General features: G+C 38.6%; 1 protein-coding gene across 1 annotated transcript; it reads left to right on the forward strand.

Moving 5' to 3' along the window:
- Positions 1-5,874: 5,874 nt before the first annotated feature.
- Positions 5,875-17,598, forward strand: LOC131326204 (mediator of RNA polymerase II transcription subunit 33A-like). Its single transcript, XM_058358868.1, has 12 exons — positions 5,875-6,374; positions 7,719-7,829; positions 9,396-9,749; positions 9,995-10,311; positions 10,437-10,528; positions 10,613-10,988; positions 12,198-12,408; positions 12,495-12,609; positions 13,257-13,418; positions 14,144-14,816; positions 15,118-15,324; positions 16,236-17,598. Exons 1-12 carry the CDS (start codon positions 6,028-6,030, stop codon positions 17,357-17,359), a joined length of 4,089 nt encoding a protein of 1,362 aa, XP_058214851.1. The 5' UTR covers positions 5,875-6,027; the 3' UTR covers positions 17,360-17,598.
- Positions 17,599-19,179: the final 1,581 nt, after the last annotated feature.

Consider the following 19,179-nt stretch of genomic DNA (forward strand, 5'->3'; position numbering starts at 1 on the left):
CCCATGTTTATGCATCTTGGGAAGCAAATACTTAACGTGAAAATCTTTAAGCGGAGAAAGCGAATATAATCATGAATTAATGTTTACTCCAACATACACAGTAACTTACTTTGTTTGGTTTTTTCTCATAAATAATTTCTTCAAAAATTTTAACTGTTTTGTTATTCGTATTTTTTCGTTTTTAGTGATTTTTCGTTAATTTTTTTACTTTTTTGATGTAAATAATGTACCTCTATTCAAAAAATTAAAAAATTTATTAAAATATTAAAAAAAATTATTAAAAACAAAAAAATCGCAAACCTCTGAATTTTTTTTATCTCAATACATACTTTATGCATTTTATACTACTTGTTTGTTTACTTTAACTCCTGCAATTATAGTCCTATGGTTGATTTTTTTGGGTATTCGTGCTTGACACTTCACTATGGTTACGCCGTAGTGGCACCACCAGCCAAAAGAAAAGTGACTATGCATGGACCTACAATACAATATTCGATCCCTTTTTTTTAGATTTTGATATTCGTGCTCTAATTTTTACTGATAGGGCTTCACTTTGTTCATGAAATTATTAGAAACTTCACGTTAAAAGTGGAGCGCCATCAGTGAAATCTGGAGCGCAAATATCAATTTCTTTTTTTTATAATTAGATATCCGGATCAGTTTACACGCATATCGACTAATCTTCAAAGACTATAAATCTATAGTCCACCAGGAGGCACCGTTTGAAATCAAAGCAAATACTTCGTATAGACTAACCTCAAAGGAATTAACAGCACCTTAGAAATTTCGAACCCCAAATCTTTAAAAGAGAGTAAGCTCCAAAGTCTCAAACCTTGATGGCTAAGCCAACTTATGAAACTCTCTTGACTTCTAAGAGCATCTTCAATCCTTACCCTTTTTTCACTCAAATTTGGATAGAAATTTGAGTCAAAAATTTGATTTGGGTAAGACATCTCCAATGCTAAACTCATACTCTATCCGTTTCATATTGAGAGTCTCACTCTCTCTCTCTCTTACCATTTTTCAAATCAAAAAATCAACTACTTCCGTGCATAATTTTTCATAATTTTTTGCACCGTATTAAAATTTTCGATTAGTACTTTAATTTTGTGCTAAAAAATTCAAAAAATTATACACGGAAGTAGTTGATTTTTTTATTTGAAAAATGTCACGACTTTTCTTGATGGACTCTCAATATAGAACGGATGGAGTAATTTGTATACAAATCTATTCTTGAATGACACACTTGCAATTAATAAGAGTGAAAATAGGCTTTGAAAAAAATGGATTTGGGTTTGAGTCTCCCCAAATTTGGATGAGGAAATAGGTAGAACTCAAAATAGATAGGCAAATGGGTATATAACATTGGAAATGAATAATAAAATGGGTAAAAACTGGAGATACTCTAAGTGCACCTCTTCAACTTATAAAGAAAGGTATAATACTAGTAGTTGTAAGTTTTCTCGCCCCTAGCTATATACAAATCTAGGCACACATACTTTAAGATGTTATTACAGCATCTACAATGGACCAATTAAAATTGGATATTCAAAAGTTGTCACATTATCTTTTGGTTATCCATTTAATGCATGGCTAAACTAATTTACAAAAATGGCCTAATAAAAATAAGTTGACAAAAATTCAAATTTAACGGTCAATTTTTCTTCTTCTCAATCAAATGGTTTATATTAAATGACATTTTAGTAAAATAAGTGAAAGTGGAGAACATTTATTAAAATTCATAAAGTGACAAAAAATTGTTAAATGTACAACCACTTGTCAAAGTAGAAAATGAGTTTCATTTACCAATAAAATGTTTGCTTTATGAAAAGTGATGAGTTTCAAACAACAAAAAGCATACAGAGTAATCTTTTTTAGTAGGATCCACTACTTTTGGTTTTTGAGACAAATATTGCAAATTTTAGTTATTGAAAGACTCAATTTTAATTATTGGTTAGGGCCACAAAATTACTACCACATGTGCTGGCCACCATTTGCAACGTTCAGAAGAACTCGCGGAGGCTAAAGAATTCGTCCCTACATATAGCTCTTAAACCTAATTCCCCATAGCTCTTAAACCCCATGCCCTATTTCCTACTTATAGTTCTCTGTAACAACCCAAATTTTTTGTTGTTCTATTTTTTTTATATAAATTTATATTGTTAAATTCTTAATTCAATAACTAATTAGATCAAATTATTAATTATACATTATTATGTGTATAATTGATATTATTTTCACACTTATATAGGATATATATTTATACTTTAGATATACAAGTATCCATACTCATCTCTTATCCTATCTAACCAAAATTCTATCAAAATCAATCTTCCACTCCCCTTCAAACTCTCCTTAAACTATATCTCTCTCTCCTTCCGCATTCCACCACCTCCATACTTATCCCCAATCCCCACTCCTCTCTCACAATACAACACTCCTAGTCCACTACATAAACAGAAATAAGAAAAGAGGGATCACACCCTTTTAATTTTCGTCCATATCACGTCCCTCTGTTTACAGCCTGTTTCTTCCTAGTTGCTGTCGTTTTTAGGCCTAAATTTCTTCATGAATGTTGTAGAGGGCGTTGAGAGCTTCGATTTCGAACCAAGAATCACCCAAAATGGTCAAGGATTGATAGAGTTATCGCTGTCCAAGATCAGTGAAATTTTCGGATTTCTGTTTCCAGACAGCAAACAGGACTTATGAAAACCCCCACTTTTCTCCTAGTTCAAATGGTTTTCGGGCTTCGACTTCTTCACGAAAGCTGTAGGGCGTTTTCAAATCTTCGCGTTAGACACAAGAATCGTCCAAAACGGCAGAGGTTTGGTCAAGTTATTCCAGTCCAAAGTTGCTGCTAGAATACCGATCTTTCGCCGCCAAACGAAAACCCACCGGATTCCACCGAATCGTTTTGTCCGGATTAAAGGTAGATTAGTCCTTCTCCTACTTCTCCCTAACTATATGAACTCTTTACATGAGGATTTTTTAACAAGTTTCAATTGCTAAAATTGAACCCACGAATCGAAATCATATAATCCGACGTTTTTCCCCAATTTTTCGAAAACCCACTGTTTTTGGACGTATTGTTTTTGAAAATTAACATTAAAAATACAGTTAACCCCTTTAAGCTATTGAATGTATTGTTTTGTTCCAAAATTTAATGATACGTTATTTACAAATTGCAGTTTTAAACCCGAGATGGTTAACTGTACAGTTTCGACCCACTGTTATATTATCACTAATATGGTAATCTAACTTCATAAATCGACTAATAAAAGCATAGACTTACTAATATTTGAATAAAATTATTATTTATTTATTTATGATAAAAATTTCTTGTATTGTTATTAACTTTTGACCATACAAAACTAAGGGCAACGACCCGTTCATAAAAAGTTACGTGATTGTCTCGCTTGTTGTTTGTTTATTTCAATCATTATTTTGGTTATATGCATATTGTTCAAACTCTTGCTTGATATGCTAGATTGGACCATAGAGACATAGGGTGGTATGCGAATAGAATTCACCTAGACGATGCTAGGTAATGGATGAATTGGAAAGTTTTATTTTTAAATTGCCTGCAGGCGTGATTTTGAGATATGATGAGATTTGTGATGAGATTGAAACTGACGAGTGTCTAGTGATGAATTGATAAACTGGTATGTGTCCAGTGATGATTGTGAAGTGGTGTATAAGATAGGCGAACCCTAGTTGTGGTTCAGGCATGATAAACTTTTTCCTTATTGTAGTTATTGGGGTGCACACTCGGTATATAACTTAGATGTATCTGCGACAACAAAGAGAAGTAATCTCATGGGACCCGAGCATGGCTAGCGGTTGGGGGAGGAAAGATCTCGTGGAGAGATCTTAGATTTCACATTAGGTTAATGGATAGTAATAACTGGTTTATATGGAAAAATCTCTGTTTTACTTGTCGCACCCTTATTATCCGATTACTTGTTAGCTGTAAAGTAAGAGGGGTAGTTGGATTGGATTATTCTACTGGGTGATTTATCACTCACGGATACGTCTGTATCCTGGCAAATCGTTTGCTTCGGCGATCAACTTGCCAGAGGGCGCAGGATTCAATGGAGAGGATTCAAAGATGATGCAGTTCGACACGGAAAGAATATCAAGAACGAAGATCGAGTATGCTTCGGATTTGTATCAAGCCTAGAGTCAGCTCTGAAGTTAATGTATTTTGAATCAGTAAATTTATCATGTGACTGTAATAGCTAAACTTTATTTTGGAAAATTATATTTATTTAGCAAATTTTCTTAAGATTTTATTTTATATTACTTCTGAAAAATCGGGGCGTTACACTCTTAAATTCCATACCTAGCATCTCCAACCATGCTTCAAATTTGCACTTTGAGGAGAAAATTTGTAATTTATCTCCCCGTTTTGATTAAGAGGTTGTTAAGTTTGATTATTTCATTGGGAGCCATTTTTTAGGCCAACATTGCTAATTTTGTAAACATCTTGCTTTTGGTTATGCTTAGAGGGACTAACCAAAATTTGATAACCAAAAATTGCCACATGTTATTCATTTAGTGCATGGCTAAAGTTAGCAACCATAAGTTTCACAATGGCCTAATCAAAATAAGTTTGGTAAAAATTCAAATTCAACAATCAGTTCTTTTCTTTTCTTCTCAATCTAATGGTCTAATTGAATGACATTTTGGTAAAACAAGTGAAAGTGAAGTGCAATTGTTAAAATTCATAGAGTGACCAACATTCTTAAATGCACAGCCACTTGCCAAAGTGAAGAGTAAATTTCACCTACCAATATAGCATTTACTTTTATAGTGAGTGTGAGTATTAAACAACAAAAGCATACAAAGTAACTTTTGTAAATAGGACCCATTATTCTTTGTTAATGAGACATATTACTTCCTGTTTGAAATGTTTTATAATTGTCTATGGAAAACATGTGGTTTATGAAAAACATGTGATTTATGTACCGGTCATTTATATGAGTTTTTGTTTGTAATTTTTCACCTTTAAAATAACGAGGAATGATGTGAAGACGTGACACCTTTTTGAGCATGCTATGTATATGAAGACTCATAGATAACAAGTTGTACTTCGTAGTAGATAGCAAGTTGTACTTCGTAGATACTTTTAACTTGTAATAATTGTAAATGGCTTGTTAAACTTTGTAAATATGCACAACTGTGAGTGGTTTTTGGTTGTAAGATCCTTAGAGCAAGTTCACCAGTGAAGGTAAAAAAACTTTTTATCTATTTTAGCTTGTCAAAATAAGAAAATTGCTTTGCACCAGAGTAGCTAAACACAAAGGTAAAATAGCAAAGGTAAAATAGCTCCAGGTGGTTTGGCTCTCTGTTAATACATTGCAACTATTTATGGGTTATCCCATTAAACAATAATTATTTCTCTTTCTTCCTCTCTCTCCCTCTCTCCAATAATGCTCTAGTACCGGATGAATAGTAAATTTTTATAGTATTTTATAAGAATAGAGATGATAATAGAAAGAATTAGTGTAGGGTTGAGAGAGATTTGAGCAGGTAAAATAAAAAAAAATGAACTGTTGAGTAGTTAAAATACACAACTATTGGTGCACATGCTCTTAAGTTGTACTCTGGTTCCTTGTTCGTCATTGTCTATCGTTTGTTCGAGCTATAAGATGACCTTAGTGATGGTTTTACACCTTTACTTGCACATGGTTGTAACTAAATACCCACAGCTGCAGGAGGCCTTAATACTACTATCGGTCACAAATCGCAGAAGCGAAGGGCGTTTAACTGTGGATGCGGGCGCAGATAAAAGAGGGTAGGTACCATGCGGGCTGTGTGTTGGTTGCGCCCACGTGGTCAGCTACTCCAGTTAGGAGTACTACTGCTATTCAGCTTCTTTTTTTTTTGTAAATAATAATTATCCGTGCTGCTATTCTTTTTGCAGCAAAGAAAAGAAACCCATTGCAGTTTTATATGGAAGAATATACGGGGTTTTTTTTTTTCCAGAAATAGTAGTAGTAGTAGTAGTGAGGGTGATTAGAGGGAATGGGGAGCAAATGCAATGGTGAGGATGGTGGTGAGTGGGAGGACACTACTGCTGCTGCTAATAGTAGTAGTAACAAGGAAGAATTTGAGAAGAGGGTGTTGGAGACGGTGAAAGTATGCGAGCAGAGGAAGGAGCCGCCGGCGGTTTGGGCAATGGAAGTTGCCAAATGCGTGGGCTCTTCGGGTCTAGGTTTCCCCTGTCCGGAGCTTGCCCACCTTCTCGTCTCTCAACTCTCTCTCTCCAACAACAACAATAACTACCAACCCTCCCTCTGGAAGTTCCTCGACCAAGCCCTTTCCTCCGCCCTTCTCTCCCCACTCCATGTTCTCGCCCTCCTCACTTCCAGGTCGCTCTCTCCGATTTCCTTTCTTGTGTTTCTTATTCTCTTTGTTTTGTTTTTTTTGTTTTCATTGCATTTGTTTATTAGAGCATCTCCAACTCCAACAGGAGGTAGCAAAATTAAAATGGCATTTGTTGGATTGATTTTCATTGCATTTGTTGCGGGACATAATGCCGTTTTTCTTCATTAAAATGGCATATCGTTGGATTTAGCAACAGTTCGTAAGTCAAATTATTTCGACTGAAAAATTTACTTGGTGTCAAGTGTGTAGACCATGTATTTGGTTACTTTGACAAAGTTCTCAGCTTTGAGTGTCATTCTGAAATCTATGGTTGGTCATTTGACGGCAGCCAGGCATGTAGAGCCCTATGGCATATTGGCATGGCAAGCACTGTTGTTAGACTTGATTAATTATTACATAGATCCTTCATTCTTTCCCTCTACTTTCTCTATTCCTACACATTCCATGATCCACATCATCCTTAAGGATGTCAGAGGAACCATAGTATGATTAGCTGCACGGTCGATTAATGTGTGACATTTGGAAATTTATGCTCAAATGTGGTACGATTATAGTGGTATAGTCCCACTTAAACATGGTTCTTATGAACAAAACCTTATATGCCAAGAATAAAGATGGTTGAAGATGCTTAAATAGTCAGCCTTACAGAATCAGGCGGCTTTTTTGACAGTAGGTTCTCTGATAATGTCAAGTAGTATTATCTACTATGAATCAACATGGAGCTTGATAAGACGATTAAATATCAGTGGTCTCAAAAAAAAATTGTCGCATGGGCACCTTTTAGGGGGACAAGACATAAAGATGCACTTGGAGATGTGACACTATGTGGCAGGGAACATCCTTTACATGTACCAAAAAGGGGTGTTTATGCATGCAATTAGGTGCATCTTGCTAAAAGTATATCAGTTGAAGTATCACCTCTCTTATGGTGCATTTAATTAGCATTCAGTTCAACTACTGGCTCTTGTCCTCAGAACAGAACTCGAAATTGAGTAAGAATCTTGAACATCATTCAATGGTCAATTCTATATCTCGTATGGCTTGTCATGCCGAACTTGGAATCTAGACTTGATTCACCAAGAGATTTAATATCTGTTTATTTATAAGTTGATTATTCATTATCGGGTACTTGGTTAATTAATATGGATTTTGGTTCGTTCCTCACTACTCATGATATATTAGTCAAGTGCAAGGTCAACTGTGTAGTATAATAGGGTTGCTTATACTCGATATAAAAATGAGGTTTTATGACTTAAGGATATATTCAATTTGCTGATTCTTGAAGATTCTTATTTGTGTTGGCCTAACGAGTTACGACTGTATTACAGGGTTATTCCTCGTCGATGGTCTCAGCCAGAGGCATATAGACTCTATCTCGAACTTTTGAGCAGATACGCGTTTTCATTTGATGGGCTTGGGACAGATGGTTGTGGAAAGAAGTAAACCTCTTTATCACTTTGAAATATTTATTCGTACTTGCAGAAAGTACGCAGACACATATAGAGAAACAAATATGCATCTTCCTCTTGACGAAATAGTTATGACTCAAAAAGTTGGTCTTTGGAAAATAGAAGTCAACAAGAGAATTTCTTGACTTCTAATTCTGGCCTTCCATGATTGTTTCTTTACTGTTGGCTCTTCTTATAAATGTGGGAAGACAACTTCACCATGCTAGTACATGGAAGCTTTTCTCTGCCGGCTATTGCATCGGAGCCCTTTCCATTATCCATCCATGTGTGCTTCATTTAGATCCTTAATGTTATACGTTTATCCACCAGAATGCTTTTTCTTTCACTTTGAGGAACTCACCTTGTGAACAGTGGAGCCGAAAGGAGTACGAGCCATTTGATTGGACGTTTTGCATACTAAGTCCATCCTCTATATAGATTAGGCGGCTCTACATGAATTGAACCACAGAATTTCATAAGACCTCTTGAGAAGTTTTTTTATGTGCGTCTGTTCCTATTATCGACTCCGTTAAATGTTGAGAAACTTTCCTTTAAAGAATCAGCAGGCGAGGAAAAAAGAAATAGAAGATCTTGCCTGTTATATAGGTTAGAAAAGATTTTTTTTGGGAATGTATTGTATCACTTTCATGTTTGGATGTGTACAAAAGCAAATCATGTGAAATGGATATGTGAGTGAGAAAATGGGATGGAACTTTGCGACTCACGAGGTCATAGAAGACAAACATGAAGAGAGGTATGCAGGGAGGTGACTTTAGCAGGTAGAAGGAGAGGACTTAAAGAATGTAGATGAATAATGGGGGCTTCCACTGTCTAATCTTGCAGCTTTTAAGTTCGTAAAACCCACCCGCCAATAGAAGGAAAAAGTTGGTAAGTTCATACTTACGTGAACAAATAGCTTTAGTAACTGAGATTTATTAAGACCTACCTATCTTTCAAAGTTGTCTTTGACAATAGTTTTACTTTGTGCAACATGGGTATTTGGGTGATGGGATGACATGTAAGATGGGGGGCCCAAGGCAACCATCTCATGTGATAACCGAGGCAATCTCCAAAGAGAAAGGTGGCAGTAACTGGAAAAGAACCTTGAGGTGGGTGAGGATATCAAGTGGAATCTCTCTAAGTCTCGGTTCTTGATTCTGATGTATGGAGGCAGAGAGGAGGATTCTACCAATAAGAGGACAGGACATGCCGAGGATGCTATGGCTCCAGTGGCAGCATTTGCATGTCTGAAATCCTGTTAATGATTAGATTATAATTCAGTGAAAGGGATCCTCAAGCCTCTCACATAGTGTGTGCGCACAAAGAATCAGGTCTTACAAACCCATTTACTTTTCATCTTGACCAAACTGGGAAGGGGGTCCATTCAACTCTGATTTCACTTCGTCTGGAGACTGGAATGTCCAGCTTAAAATTTTCCAGTGGGTATACTAGCTGGAAAATGTTGGCAGTGGCAGCATGATTTACAGAATCCTTCGCTGTGATGCAAGCTGCCATTTGGGATTCTGGCTGTTGAATTTGTGCTTTCCTATTTTGCAGGATAACAAAATTTGTTGATGCCGCCCTTCAGCTTTCCCAAACTTATGGAATTCAGGTTGTGGAAGTTGGACATGCAGTGGTATTGTGCTTCTTCAGCATTGTTGTTGGCTTAATTGATAGCACGTTACGTGACTGGGGTTTGCACATGACATCTGTGGACAAAGAAACTGGAGTGGTTAGTAGTGAAGATGGCAAGGACATGGATGTGGACTCTCAAGAAAGTCAAATTTTCAGAAGAAATGAACATCGTGAACGCATGAAGAAATCAAATTCTTTTATGGCCTTTGAGGTGTTGGGGAAACTAACAGAAAACAGAAAGGCTACGGTTCTACTCCGCCTTGTTTACTTGAATATGTATGTGTCTCACTTCTACATAAGGTTCACATTGAATTCAGTTCATCCTCTGTGAACCTCTGGTGGTTGAACACCTCACAAATATACTGCTTTTGAACTCAACCCAACCCGTATATTTCCTTATTGACTTTCCTATCCTTTTTTTTTTTGGGTATTGGGATGTCATTGTATATTGATTAAGTTATAAATCGTATTCTTCTATTTCTCTTTTTTACTTTCTGATTGGATGTTGGGTGGGGGAATAGGCCCGAGAAGTTCGATGGCCTCCTGCAGAGGATGCAGTTTCTTGAAGCTCATAAGCAAGCATCCCCAAATTTAAAGTCTGCATATCAGCTTTTGGTAAAATTGTCAGCAAATATCCAGAGGGCTATGGGTTTTCAATACCAGCTACACAAGCACCAGCTCATTGGGAAGCTTATCGATGTCAGATCATGTAAACCTGTACCTTTCTGCAATTCTGTATCTGGTTGGTTGGCTTGTTGGGTTCCTTTTGATATTTATATGGAGAACGCGATGGACGGAAAGCAATTTCCTGTTACGTCTGCTATTGATATACTTACAGGTAAATCCTATTAAAAGTGGAACTTTTTCTGCCTTAACTATCAAAATTTGTCATACATTCTGACATCAGATGTTTAAGCGGCAAGCTGTTTTGGAATGTTTCTAATTATGGCAACATAAGTGCAGAAACGGTCAAAACACTCAAAGTTTTTAACAGGGCAAGCTGGCAAGAAACATTCCTGGCTCTCTGGCTTTCAGGCCTTCGGCTCGTGCAACGAGTTAAGATAAGTTTATACAAAGATTTCTTCTCATGAAACCAAACTCTAGCTCATATCTACTATTTTCGTCTTCATTTATTACAGGAACGTGATCCCCTGGAAGGGCCAGTTCCACATCTTGAATCCCGCCTTTGTGCCCTTTTGTCTATCACCCCCTTGGCAATTGCTCGTGTTCTGGAGGATGAGCCATCATGTTCTTCTCTTCCAGGATGTAAAGCATCCAGGTATATGAAGTGTGGTTATGGACATGGAATGGATGGTGACCGTGCTTCAAGGAAACAGGGACTGATATCCTCCCTTCAGGTCCTTGGACTCTGTACTATCCTATTATGCCCTCCCAATTCGGTTGTTAATGCAGCTAATGATGCAGCTGCTAAAGCGGCGAGCTTCATCTCGAATTCTCAGAATGTGAAGGATAGACTAAGTGGTGATGGTTGCTGTGATACTTCTTTAAAAGCAGGTAATCCTTATAACTTGTGGTGCTTGATCCTTATTCTCGCAACTTCTTGTGGCTAGGAAATTATTGATGTCCCAAATGAGACATTGAACCTTCTCTTTGATGTATGCCTGCACTTTTCCTGTGATAACCTAAGAAGCACAGGACACTTCAAAAAAGCTGACGTTTCCGTGCCCAACATTGGTTGGACACTGACACTTCTGAATCTCTGATACACTCTAAGGCGCGTTTGATACTCTTTTTCCCATGTCTATAATTAGGAAATAGAAATATTAGTTCGGACAAGTGTCCGACACTCTTTTTGCAACTTGCCTAACACTTCTTAGGTGTCTATGACTAAAAATTACATGTGATTGACACTTAGTATTTGCTTAGTGACATGTGATTTTCAAAATTATGTAATTTGACTTATCAATATCTTATACAAGTTGACAAAATGTGATTGCTGAGACTAATCATTTTAAAGTTCCCCTTAAAATTTGTAGAGAAATGGAAAAGGTACGTCAATGAAATATTAAAGAATAGGGTTTAGGAGTGTATAAGGTGATTCGGTAGGCTTGCAACTTTGTTTAATTTATCATCTGCCCCCAAAGCTCAAGTTGTTGAGAAATGGGTCCAACAATGTATATCAAGCTATTCAACACCATCCCTCACGTGCAACCCCGTCTTATACGTGGAGATGCAAATATCCGTAGATAGTGAAATAGAATACGAAGGGGAGAAACACAATGCATACGGGAAACTAATGCAAATGGAGAGACTTGAACCCAAATCTCTCTCAAGTCTCAACCTGAGCTCTCATACCATTAAGTTACTAATTGTCCCAAAGCTTAAGCTATTAGGAAATAGGTCCAACAATGCATATCAAGCTATTCAAAAGTTGTAATATAAGTTATGGTGACAATTAACCACTATGGTCGATTACTCTATGTGTTGTTATCTTGTTAGAGCCGAGATGCAAGACTTACTAATTACCTCACAGTGTATAAAGGGTATACCATGGATATCTATAATAGAGATGAAATTCTAATTGAAAATTGTTTTAATTTGGAATGTAAACTAATGGTGATATATACACATAACTATCTTTTAGAACATATGCAAGTCAACGTTTTCCCAGCATGTCTTGATCCTACTTTTCAGAAAAATAACGTGCAGCACCATGTTGCGTTTTATTGTCTCCGTTTGGTCTTCATTGTTAACTGTTTGCAGGCGGTGACATGAGGCACCTGATAGTGGAAGCTTGTATTGCAAGAAAGTTAATTGACACATCGGCATACTTTTGGCCTGGTTATGTCCCTACATCAGCAACCTTAGTTCCCAATCCATCACCGCTGCAAAAGTCTCCTTGGTCAATGTTCATGGAAGGAGCTCGATTAACCAATCCCTTGATAAATGCCCTGAAGGCAACTCCTGCTTCAAGGTGTGTGTAGAACGTGAAGATTTACTTTTATTATTAACTGGAAAAGCAATTGTTTAAGTCAAATGTGCACTGCAATCCTCTTAAAGTTTCGCAGAGGTTGAGAAATTGTACTATACTGCTTTGAACGGATTGGAAGAGGAGAAGACAGCTGCTGCAAAGATATTATGTGGTGCATCCCTCAGTCGTGGATGGAATATTCAGGTACATTGTCCAAGCAGTGGATATGAATTGTGAATCAAACCTACGAGTTTTGGATTTCCTTGAGACCCTTTGTGTCCACATGTGGCACAAAGGTGGACTATGTCATCATTTTGTGTGTGTAATAGATGACATCTAGTCAACTTCTTTGTGTGTCATTGGTTGCAGCTAAAGATGGACTATGCTTGCAGTTTGCAAAAGCTCTTGACATAAGATGCTTCTAATGTATACCTCACAAATAGTATTACAAACTTTTAAAAAAGTACTTCACATTTTATCATTTTGTTTCAAAAAGTATTACGATAAAGGGTGTGCCAGTTTATCATTTTGGGAACAACTTTCCTCATACTCATTTACCAAAAAAAAAAGTTTCCTCATACTCATGGCTGTAATCTGTTTCAAGTTTTGAAGGGGATTAAAATAATTAAAATTGGATATCCTTAGCTAATGCAATTGGCTTCACTTTGTCCTTCGCATGGTGTTGTTTTACATTGCGCCTTGTGAAATGGTTGAGCTGTGATGAAATCGCTTTCCTTATTGGCCTAATGGCTTGAGAAATCACAACATGCATCTTGGCTATGTTTGCAAACTTAGGATTCTAACTTGTCCATCAATCTACGACATTGCTTACTCAAAATTGGTTACTGCAGGAGTATGTGGTGCAGTTTGTCGTCAAGCTTCTTTGTCCTCCTGTACCCCCCAATTTTACTGGATCAAGGAGTCATCTGGTTGATTATATGTCCGTTCTGAGTGCAATCCTTTTTGGGGCTTCCTCTTTTGATACTGTTCATATTCTTTCTTTGCATGGTGTGGTAAGTGGAGTATATTTTGGGTATTACTCTATTACACTGCAATGTTTAGTTTTCACATGGTATGCATTTCCACGTGCTGATAGAGGGTCAGTTTGCAATATGTAGCTTTGCCATTTTCAATAGAATGTTTTGTGTCCTTTTCAAAGCACGGTGATGAGTTCCATTTATGGCAAACTAAGCTGGTGAGGTATTCAAAGGTTAATGTCACTATCAAATGATGTGACAAGTTTCTCTTTTGGGAGGTTAAGGTTGGCTAATTAAGCATGAACTTGAGAGTTTGAAGTCTTTAAAGTTCGCAGGATGAGGACATTTCCTTGGCATGATGGTGTCAATGAGCTGTTGGAAAAATACGGTTAATGTTGCGGAAAAGTAAACAAGGATGTGTGTATAATAATCGCATCATAAAAATAGAAGTATGGAGGAAAGGCCTTTAATGTATCAGGGCACACATGGAAACTCTGTCCTTAGTGAATAAACTTCATATTCTGTGTCGACTAAATGACGCTCCACTTTCAAGATTCAATGATCCTCCAGGGTCCCTTGTGTGCAGTAAAAGTTCAGCTGATAAAGTCAAAATACATGAACAAAGCAGTGTGTATTATGCTGGGTCATGTGTCTCTGTCTGTGCTTTGTAGTATAACAACATGCAACAACATCTAAGTGCCAGTGGAAGCCTTCCACAAGTTCTATTTAATTGTATGAAATCGAAGTTAATGTTCCTGCAGGTGCCTGAAGTTGCAGCTTCTCTAATGCCACTGTGTGAGACTTTTGGGTCACTTGTACCAGAACCGACTCACTCATCAAGAATAGGTGATGAATCCTCAATTTACATGGTCTTTTCTTCTGCGTTTCTCTTTCTTCTTCGCCTGTGGAAGTTCTATAGACCTCCCCTTGAGCCGTGTATTACGGGGCGAGGAGGGGCGATTGGAGGCGAGCTTCCACTTGAGTATCTTTTGTTATTGCGAAATAGCCGTACTCAATTACAGAATTCTGGTGCTCGGGATGAAATGGATAACAGTACAAACATGCATGGATCAACCTTGGATAAGTCCATATATATCGATTCTTATCCAAATTTGCGGGCTTGGTACTGTCAAAACAGGTCTTGTATAGCCTCAACGGTCTCTGGCCTCTCTAGTGGGAATCCAGTTCATCAGGTTGCTGATAAGATCTTAAACATGATTTTCTGGAGAATTACAAAAAGTGGGACCATGTCCAGTGACTCTTCCGTGCTACCGAGTAGCAGCATTGCTAGTCCCTCAGCTAGAACTGGAGAAGATGCTTACCAGAGACCTGTGCTCCCTGCATGGGAGGTATTGGAAGCCATCCCGTTTGTTCTCGAGGCAGTTTTAACAGCTTGTGCCCATGGAAGGCTTTCATCACGGGACTTGACCACAGGTTCAGTTAAAGGCTTCTTGTTAATTATAGCTTAGTCGTCTTCAATGACATCTTGTTATTTTGTATTCTATGACCTCTTGTTAATTATAGCTTAGTTGTCTTCAATGACATCTTGTTAATTTGTATTCTATGACCTCTTGTTAATTATAGCTTATTTGTCTTCCATGACTTATTTTCCTCCTATTTTTCTTGTGTCTCGGTTATATTCAATTGTATAGGGAGTATTTAAGTAGAAAGTATGTAAGAAATGTACATTTTCATCAACCAGCATGCCTCTGAAGCACCTACGAATGCCTTGCAGGGCTGAGGGACATCATTGACTTTCTGCCCGCTTCTCTTGCAGCTATAATTAGCTACTTTTCTGCAGAAATCTCTCGTGGTATATGGAAACCGGTGCCAATGAATGGAACAGACTGGCCCAGTCCTGCAGCAAACCTCGTAGCAGTTGAGACTGAAATAAAAGATATTCTTTCTTCTGCAGGTGTCAATGCTCCTAGTTCTTTGTCTGGTAAGTTAATAGAGTTTTTGTATCTTAGGATGCTTTTCTTCTGAAGTCTTAAACTGTAGTATGATATAAACATAAACCAAATATTGTTCATTTTTTTTATTTTTTATCACCCCCTTACGCCAAGTCTCTTGTTACTGCACTCATCCACTTATGTAGGTCTTCTGTCCCTTTATTTGTTCAAGTTGTTGTTGCAGAAGAATGTTAGATACAAAAATGGTAATTCTCCAATGGTCCACTTTTTTTTTTTTTTAACTTGCCATGTATTCAAATGCATAGTCACTTTCTCTTCGCAAATTATAAAAGAAATGTTATGGGTACTAGGATGGACTACTGATATCAAACGCAATGGTCCCCTTCTATTTTGAAGCCTTTTCTTCATGGCTTCATCCAACCATTTTTCTTTCTTGGTTTTGGTTTTTCTTTTTTTTTTTTTAGATTCACAGTTCATTTCTTATCACGTACTCCCTCCGCCTGCTTTTTTTTTTGTCCCTCTTGGGATTACGTACATTTTTTGTTCGTAGATAACTTTTAAAGTGTTTTGCACCAATCAAAAGAGCTCGCTTAAATCTTTTAAACGATGTAAAAAGATTCCACAAAATATGGATGAAACAATATCTTTTTTGCCCCCGGAAATGCAGGTTCTCCTAAGAAAGAGAAACAAAAGCGGGCGGACGGAGTAGGTAATAATGGGCTTGCCATTCTATTAGGAGCAGTAGTTTAAGTCACCGATGACTACTATAAAACCCTTGGAAGTCCTCTTTTATTTTATTGATTCTTTTCTAAAACTAGAAAAGATTTGTGCCACTAATATGTGTTCTCTGGTTTGAGTTCTCTACTTCAAATATTTCAATCTGGAAATACACTTTGCACTGAGACTGCTGAGGCCACTTTCTTGATGTCTTGATGTGCAGGGGTTTCTCCGGCAATGCTTCCACTGCCAATGGCAGCTCTTGTCAGTTTGACCATTACTTTTAAACTTGATAAGAGTTTAGAGTTCATCCATGCTGTTGTTGGACCTGCCTTGGAGAACTGTGCCTCGGGTTGCCCTTGGCCTAGCATGCCCATTATTAGCTCTCTTTGGGCGCAGAAGGTGCCGCGCTGGCATGACTTCATTGTTGTATCTTGTTCTCGCTCTGTTTTCAGGCAAAACCCGGAAGCTGTTGCTCAGCTTTTGAGGAGTTGCTTCACCTCGTATCTGGGATTATCCCATGTTCTGGCTTTGCCATTGGTCAGTCAAAATGGTGTGAATGGTCTCTTGGGCAGCTTTATCTCAGCTCCAGGCCTTTGCCCTCGCGTTGCCCCTGGAGTTCTTTTTCTCAGATCTTGCCGTACAATACACCATGTCCAATATCTGAATCATGTGATAGTGGAGCTTGTAGCCAATTCTTCCAGGGAATGTGGTGTCGAATGGGCAAGCACCAATTTCCCCTGCCGCCGCCGCTTGAAGTCTACAGAGACATCTTTATCTGTTGCCATTGCCAGAGCTAAGGAGGTAGCCACACTTGGTGCAAGCCTCTTATGCGTTGCAGGTGGGCTCCAGCTGGTCCAGGAATTATACCTGGAGACCATCCCAACCTGGTTCCTCTCCGCAAGAAGAAGAGGTGATCACGACGAGAAGAAACATGGTGATGTTAATGCTGTGTCCCGAATACTGGAGGGATACTCCATGGCATATCTGTTGGTTTTGTCAGGGGCTTTCATATGGGGTGTTGGTGCCGAACCACAGTCGCAGGCATTCTCCAGGAGAAGGTTGAGCGGGGTTGGAGTACACATGGATTTTGTCGTGGGAGTGTTGGAAGGGAACATATCGCTTGGCTGTGATCCTGCTACTTGGAAAGCTTATGTATCTTGTTTAGTTGGTTTGGTAGTGAGTTTTGCTCCGGCATGGATTCGGGAAGTGAGGCATGAGACGCTAAGGAAATTGGCCACTGGATTGAGAGGATGGCACGAGTGTGATCTGGCTTTATCCCTCCTTGAAAGAGGTGGGGTTGCTGCCATGGGATCAGTTGTTGAACTGGTGAATGATGTTCTGTAAATTTAGTTAGTCGAATTTGATGGCAAATGTGATGTTCAGTGCTCTTTTTCTTTTTCGTTCCTTTCTCTTTTGTGTCTGATATAACTTGGCAGTAACACACGCTCCGATACCTGAACCAAGAGGCGTCAAAGAACTCTCAAAACAGAACACACAGTGACTAAAATGTGGGGGGCTTAATTTCACGATTGATGTAAAGGACACTTGTTTGACTGACGTACAGCAACTTGCATCTTGCTTTAGAGAACTTGATTTAAGTTTGTGATGGATTATTTACATGCATAGATGTGGCATCACAAATTATAAGCTCGGAGATTGAACTGCTTTGGGTGTTTGATGAGAGTCAGGGGACCAGGGAAGGGCAGCAAAAACCAGCATTCTTGAGTAGGTGTGGACACCGAAATGCAGGTAGGTGAACACTGAGTACACACGAGAATGCATGCAATCTATTTTCACTTTGATTGCAGCTTGATCTGTGTTATTGTTTGCTCCATAAATTGAATCCCTGGCAAAAGTTAGGACAAGTGTTATAGTTGAATGCAAATTTAGTTCCCTTAGTTTTGTTGTGAAGTTATTATGAAGTTTGTGTCTTCTGCAGCAGCAATTTGGTTGATCTACACTGTCGGCAAAGAAATGCTAAAGTCCAATTGGAATTCTACAAGAAACATAAAGAAGAAAGTAATTCTAGGGGAGTGTTAATTGTAGTGCACCAGTGCTACTAAGCAGGGAGTACTTGTACAAATCAACTGTACTGGGGAGTGTAAGATATGAGCACAAACATAACGGAATTAATTGGTTCCGTGTAGTTCAGTAGACAAATTCTTAAAATTGAAATCAAACAGAGAATAACTTTTGAAAAGTGAGCCAATCCGAGATAATCGAAAATTTGAACATTCTAAAAACCGGCAATCAAAAAAATTTGAAGAACTTTATAGCTCCACAATCGCAATTGATTGGTTCAGCCTGAATTGGATGTTGGAAGGTGCTAGTGCGTGGATGGGCCTCACATGTATATGAGGGGTTGTGGATGAAATATGGTTATGATTGTTGTATATGTAGTAGTATTGCATTCGGTTGGAACCTTGGAGCATTTTTTTTTTTGAAAACATTCAATTCATTTAACAATGCCCAAAGGCAAAGATTACATCACAATATAAATGAATGCACCAAACTACCTGTACCCGAGACACAAGTTACTGCATAAAGCACACAGGCTACAAACTCAAGGACACCCTGCAAAAGTAGCCGACACAAGTGTTGACATGAGAATCCCATCTGGGGCAAGGCAGAGGGATACCAAACGAAATCCCAGCACAAACCATTAAACACTAAGCACGGATGTAATCACACAACAACAGAATACAAGCGAAAACAAATATCTGCTCCCAAGGACATGCCTCAAGGGCCGCTGGCCGGAACTGGACCGGGAAACCCAATCTAGAGCTGTGGAGTCCTCCAGGGGCTCCGAGGCAAACCTCCGCTGCCACGCGAGGCTCCGGGCGCGAGGGCCGAGACAACGCCAAGAACGAACTCCGGCAGGCCCAACGAGCCCACGGCGGCCGAAGAACAAACATTTCCTCCTGCTGGATCTGATGTTGACCACCAACCAAAACAGAGAGGAGCAGCCAACAACAGAACCGGAACAGATCTCGGAAAACCCCAACACAGCCACCACCAACCACTGCTGCCAGGATAAACCCCAGAACTTTCCCACGACAGCTGCCGAACCATCGAAACCCTCTACTCCGGCCAGACCACCGAAACCCTAACTAAAATTATTCACCCAACACCCAACACCCACCGGATCTAGAGCACTAGACCGG

The sequence above is a fragment of the Rhododendron vialii genome, chromosome 5a (assembly GCF_030253575.1).
Source record: "Rhododendron vialii isolate Sample 1 chromosome 5a, ASM3025357v1".
NCBI lineage: Eukaryota > Viridiplantae > Streptophyta > Magnoliopsida > Ericales > Ericaceae > Rhododendron > Rhododendron vialii.

What these genes read in the sequence shown, in the direction of transcription:
- LOC131326204 (XM_058358868.1), top strand. Translation starts at nt 6,028, where the DNA reads ATGGGGAGCAAATGCAATGGTGAGGATGGTGGTGAGTGGGAGGACACT. An exon ending in ACAGATGGTTGTGGAAAGAA is followed by an intron (nt 7,830 to 9,395) that starts GTAAACCTCTTT and finishes CCTATTTTGCAG; the next exon opens with GATAACAAAATTTGTTGATG. An exon ending in ATCACGGGACTTGACCACAG is followed by an intron (nt 14,817 to 15,117) that starts GTTCAGTTAAAG and finishes AATGCCTTGCAG; the next exon opens with GGCTGAGGGACATCATTGAC.